We start from the raw sequence: 5,109 nt of genomic DNA on the forward strand, positions 1-5,109 counted from the left end.
ATAAAGGGGGTACTCACGGGAGAGATGTGTGCTGAGCGATCTTAACACAGACCACTCAGCACACATCTCTCCCTCCGCTCAGCACAGCGCGATGTGCTGAGCGAGGGGGGGGCGCCGACGGGGGGGCGCTCACTTCACACAGCTCTGAAGTGAGCGACCCGCTAGATTGAGCCTGCATGCAGGCTCAATCTAGCACCAGCGATGTGCGGGGCCGCACATCGCTATCGCTGGTGGGCATACACACGACAGATCCGTGCTTAAAATCTAAGCAATCTAGTCAGATTGCTTAGATTTTAAGCACCGATCTCTCCGTCTATACCCCTTTAAGACTCTGCAACGTTGGACAGATATGAAATAATATTCCATGTAGTTCATGAGCTAGGATAATATAAATGTGTATTTAGTATAATTATTTATTATTACATAGATATATTTTTTCAGTCTATAGAGATAACACATAAGCCAATCACACACATACTGTAAAGGTGTTTATATAAAGTTCATAATTGTATAAATGGACTAGTACAGTGGTTCTCAAACTGTGCGCTGTGGCACCCTGGGTGCTTCAGGACACTTGCAGGGATGCCCTGGATTGGTGGCCCGGGACCATTTAAAATTATTTATGGCCAATGTACTAGGCAAAACCAGTGCTGGTGGCAGCCAATCATTACATATGTGGACAAACAGAGGCCAATGATGTCCCTCACCACATAACCAAGCCTAAGGATGACATGTAAACACAATTGACTTAATTCAATATTGTTTTAGAAATTTCTCAATAAGAAAGTTTTGGCCTGGGGTGCCACGAAAACATTGTGATACTCTAAGACGCCTTGATTCAAAAAAGTTTGGGAACCACTGCACTAGTATTAATTATTTTGCCCTTTAGTTATCAACTAACTCATTTATAAGCCTGGCATAATATATTTGCAGATATATATGAAATACAGTATATCAAACATATATCAATATATATTATAGTAATATAATAAAATAACAGCAAGGCCATCCAAAATCCATCTCTATACAGGAAATTGATCAAAATAGGAATTGGATTAATTCATTGCATTAACAAACCAAGTATAGAAATCAACAAAATTCAACTACAGCGAATTACATATTTTAATATTCATACTTTTTTTTACATCAATCTTTTAATACCTGTATACCTGTTGTGTTATTCCTAACACTAAATTATCTTTTGCCTTTTTGTTAATATTTGTGACTCTTAGGATGGTATTCAATTAGCCACGATCATTTTTCTACTGTAAAAAAGGGTTAATGGCGTGATTTTTGACTGATGGTCATTATCGAGCTATTCAATTAAAGCCTGTTTTTACAGGAATTTTTTTTTCCATTTTCTTGCCATAACACATGGGATCAGGGATTTGTATATGGACCCATGTGTTATTGCCGACTCTAGGGGCTGCTTAATGCCAGGTAACAGGGCTAATTGAATAACCTTCGGCTAATCAGTTAGCTGCAGTAAATTAACACAGCTATTGAATACCCCCCATAGAGTTTAAGGTAGCACTCCCCATTACATAATCTGAACTACAGAAACTATCTTATTCAACTAGGGAAGAGGAACCGAATCATTCACAGATAAAACTGCAATATTGCATAAAAAATTTGAGTTTCGTTGCAGGAAAATTCTCTATTTTTTGAACATACAACACTTGCAAGAACATCTTGGCAATTTTAATTATTTTTTGCCACTAACTTTTCTTTTGCTGTTTTGAACTAATAACTCACAAATTGGAAACATGAAAAAAACAAAACAATAAAAATAAACTGATATATATTCCGCAGACATCCTGTGAAATCAGAACCACAACTACTGTAGATATGAAGCTCACCGTCTCTCAGAAACCACCTTTAGAGATTTCGTTTCCTACTCAGACAGTTGATTATTGTCTCTTTCACATCCTTATTCCTCACACTGTATATGAAGGGGTTCAACATTGGAGTCACTGCTGTATAGACAATAGACACAATCTTGTCTGTTTCATGAGAGTAACTGGATTGGAGCCGAAGATACAGGACTATAGATGTCCCATAAAAGAGGGTGACAACATTGAGATGGGATGCACAGGTAGAGAAAGCTTTATACCTCCCTTGGGTGTAGCGAGTCTTTAGGATGGTAGAGATAATATGGACATAGGAAATGAGAGTCAACAAGAAAGCACTTACAGCAATAATCACTACTGAGATATACATTGCTATCTCATTGAGCCGAGTATCTCTGCAGGACAATCTCAGGAATGGTGGTACCTCACAGAAAAAGTGGTTGACATGGTGGGACCTGCAGAATGGCAGTTGGAATGTGAGGGCCACATGAATGATGGAGTTGATGAAGCCCACACTCCATGATCCAGCAGCTAAACAAACACACAATTTCTTGTTCATGATGATGTTGTAGTACAATGGCTTACAGATGGCAGCGAACCTATCATAGGCCATGACTGCCAGTATTATACATTCTGCTGCCCCTAATGCTAAAGTGAAGTACATTTGTATTGCACATTCTAATAGGGAAATGCTCCTGTCCTTGGATATGGTATTTTTTAGGATTATGGGAACTGTGGAAGAGGAGAAGCCTACATCAATAATAGAGAGGTTACTCAAGAAGAAGTACATGGGACTGTGTAGTTTTGGGCTGATCCTCACTATAATGATCATTAGAAGATTTCCCGATAATGTGGTAATATACATCAACAAGAACATAAGGAAACAGATAACCTGGATGTAAGGGACATCAGATAATCCAAGTAGGATGAATAGGTCTGGGGAAGTTTGGTTTAAGTCATCCATAACATCCAGCTGATACCTGGTAGGAATGAATGGTAACTAATTCAGTGAAAATGCATTTACATCCTTTTCCAATAGATATTTATCTTTCCCATCCCCAAAATTAGTTAGGGAAACAAAAACATAAAATAAATACCTCGCATTTCAGGTATCAGTTTATTATCTGTAAAGATCAATAGTTTACTAACTTGATTGGTCTAAAACGAAGCCCAGTAGTCTGGGTGGTCTCTCCTCATGGTAGAGATTGTGTTGGAACTTTTTGTTTCCACAAGTTACTCTCTAGTTTGATTGCATCTCCCAGCATGCTGCTTTGGGATTTGCTGTTTTGCGGGCCTTGTGAAATGAACATACCCCATGTCATGTTTTTTAATGTCGTTTTTAAAAGGGAACAGGGGCTGGTGGAGTGTTGTGTCATTCTTTACAAATAATGTGTTGTGGAAAGTGTGATTGTTTATCAGCTTCAGAGAATTGAGAGGCAGCAGGTATTCTGAGGGTGCTGGTAAGTCTGGCATATCACTGGAAGCTGCAGATAACAAGGTACAGCTGTTGAGACCCCACCATGTTGTTGAAGCACAGTGGCCATACTGCAGGGACCTTGAAGAGTTTGCTGGAGTTATTTACCTGAAATCCTGGTAGGAACTGTATTAAACTAGGTTAACCACCTCTGATTATTTTTAGGTACTCTGCTTGGACTTTTGGGGAGACTGGTCTTAAATCTGATAATTATGAGATATTATTTAAATCCATTATGATTGTGTGATGTACATAGGAGGCTTCTATTGTTTTTACATTGCCTTCCAATAAATGTGTGATTCTAAGGCACCTTCTCCTTATCTATGTGAGCACTGTATTTAAGGGTGAGTCTGAGAATAAAAGTGGTCTTTATGTCCTAAATCTGGTACCATCACATACCTCCCCCTTATTAAATTGAGCCAACAGGAAATGACCTCAAATTCGGTCCAGGACAGTTTATTTAGCCCTGTGGGCTGAATAGGTGGAAAATGTCTTCCTCCCATTATGATAACCCATCTGCAGTGGCATGTTCTTTCCCCTTTTATAGGAAACAATAAAGTTAAAATCTTGTAAGGGCAAACTCCATCTTAAGAATCTCCCATTTACACCTGAAGTTTGTTGCAACCAATGAAGGGGGTTATGATTGGTTACTACAGTAAACTCTTATCCATAAAGATAGGGTTGCAATTTTTTTTAATCAAAGCCTGCACTATGGCTAAGTACTGTTTTCTATAGTCAAATAGACCAATTCTAAGTTTCCCATCGGCTATAACCTGTCATCTGCAGCTTATAAGGATATGCAAGCAGACCTCCCAGCACCTTCAGAATCACTGCTGCTTTTCACGTCTCTGAAGCTACTAAACAAACACACTTCCAGCACCTGTTCTCGATTAAAAACCACATTGAAAAACATGACATTGGGCAAGTTATATTCACTAGGCCAGCAAAACAGGAAATGCCAAAGGAGAATGCTGAGATATGTAATTAAACTATACAGTAACTACTGTGGAAACAAAACCCCCCAGCACAATTGTTACCCAGAAGACAGACTGTCGGGCTCCATTTTAGAACAATCACATTAGTAAACAAAAAAGCCCCCTCCACAACAGTCTAAAATCCTCACACAGAATAGCAGAAAGATAGACCTGTTAAATTGTGCCCAGTCTTCCATTAGAGGTTGTTTACATGACTACAGTGTGAAAAAGTAGATTTTAATTTTAGAAAATTGCACATACTAAAGTAGGACACAAACATACAATACTGTACATAAAATACACACAAAAGTAAAAAAGGAATCATCTGATAATATATTGGTAATGAAGTGAATAATAGCCAAACAGATTAATAATTAATTTTGGAGAAATTAGACCACCAAATACAGTACAAAGGATAAATTATGTAGCGCGGGAGCAGAAGTTAGCAATGTTTTTACTTCAAAACCTGTTCAAATATTTTGAGTTTATTGTAGTATTATTATGATAATTTTGTATATATATATATATATATATATAAATATATACTGCTCAAAAAAATAAAGGGTGGAGGCCACACACACTACTGAGCCTCATTTTGACTTGTTTTAAGGACATTACATCAAAGTTGGATCAGCCTCTAGTGTGTTTTTCCACTTTAATTTTGAGGGTGACTCCAAATCCAGACCTCCATGGGTTAATAAATTTGATTTCCATTGACAATTATTGTGTGATTTTGTTGTCAGCACATTCAACTATGTAAAGAACAAAGTATTTAATAAGAATATTTCATTCATTCAGATCTAGGATGTGT

The 5,109-nt window shown here is 37.8% G+C and overlaps 1 protein-coding gene across 1 annotated transcript; it reads right to left on the reverse strand.

Moving 5' to 3' along the window:
* Positions 1–1,878: 1,878 nt before the first annotated feature.
* Positions 1,879–2,814, reverse strand: LOC134980808 (olfactory receptor 5V1-like). Its single transcript, XM_063947781.1, has one exon. It carries the CDS (start codon positions 2,812–2,814, stop codon positions 1,879–1,881), a length of 936 nt encoding a protein of 311 aa, XP_063803851.1.
* Positions 2,815–5,109: the final 2,295 nt, after the last annotated feature.

This window comes from Pseudophryne corroboree, chromosome 12, assembly GCF_028390025.1.
Source record: "Pseudophryne corroboree isolate aPseCor3 chromosome 12, aPseCor3.hap2, whole genome shotgun sequence".
NCBI lineage: Eukaryota > Metazoa > Chordata > Amphibia > Anura > Myobatrachidae > Pseudophryne > Pseudophryne corroboree.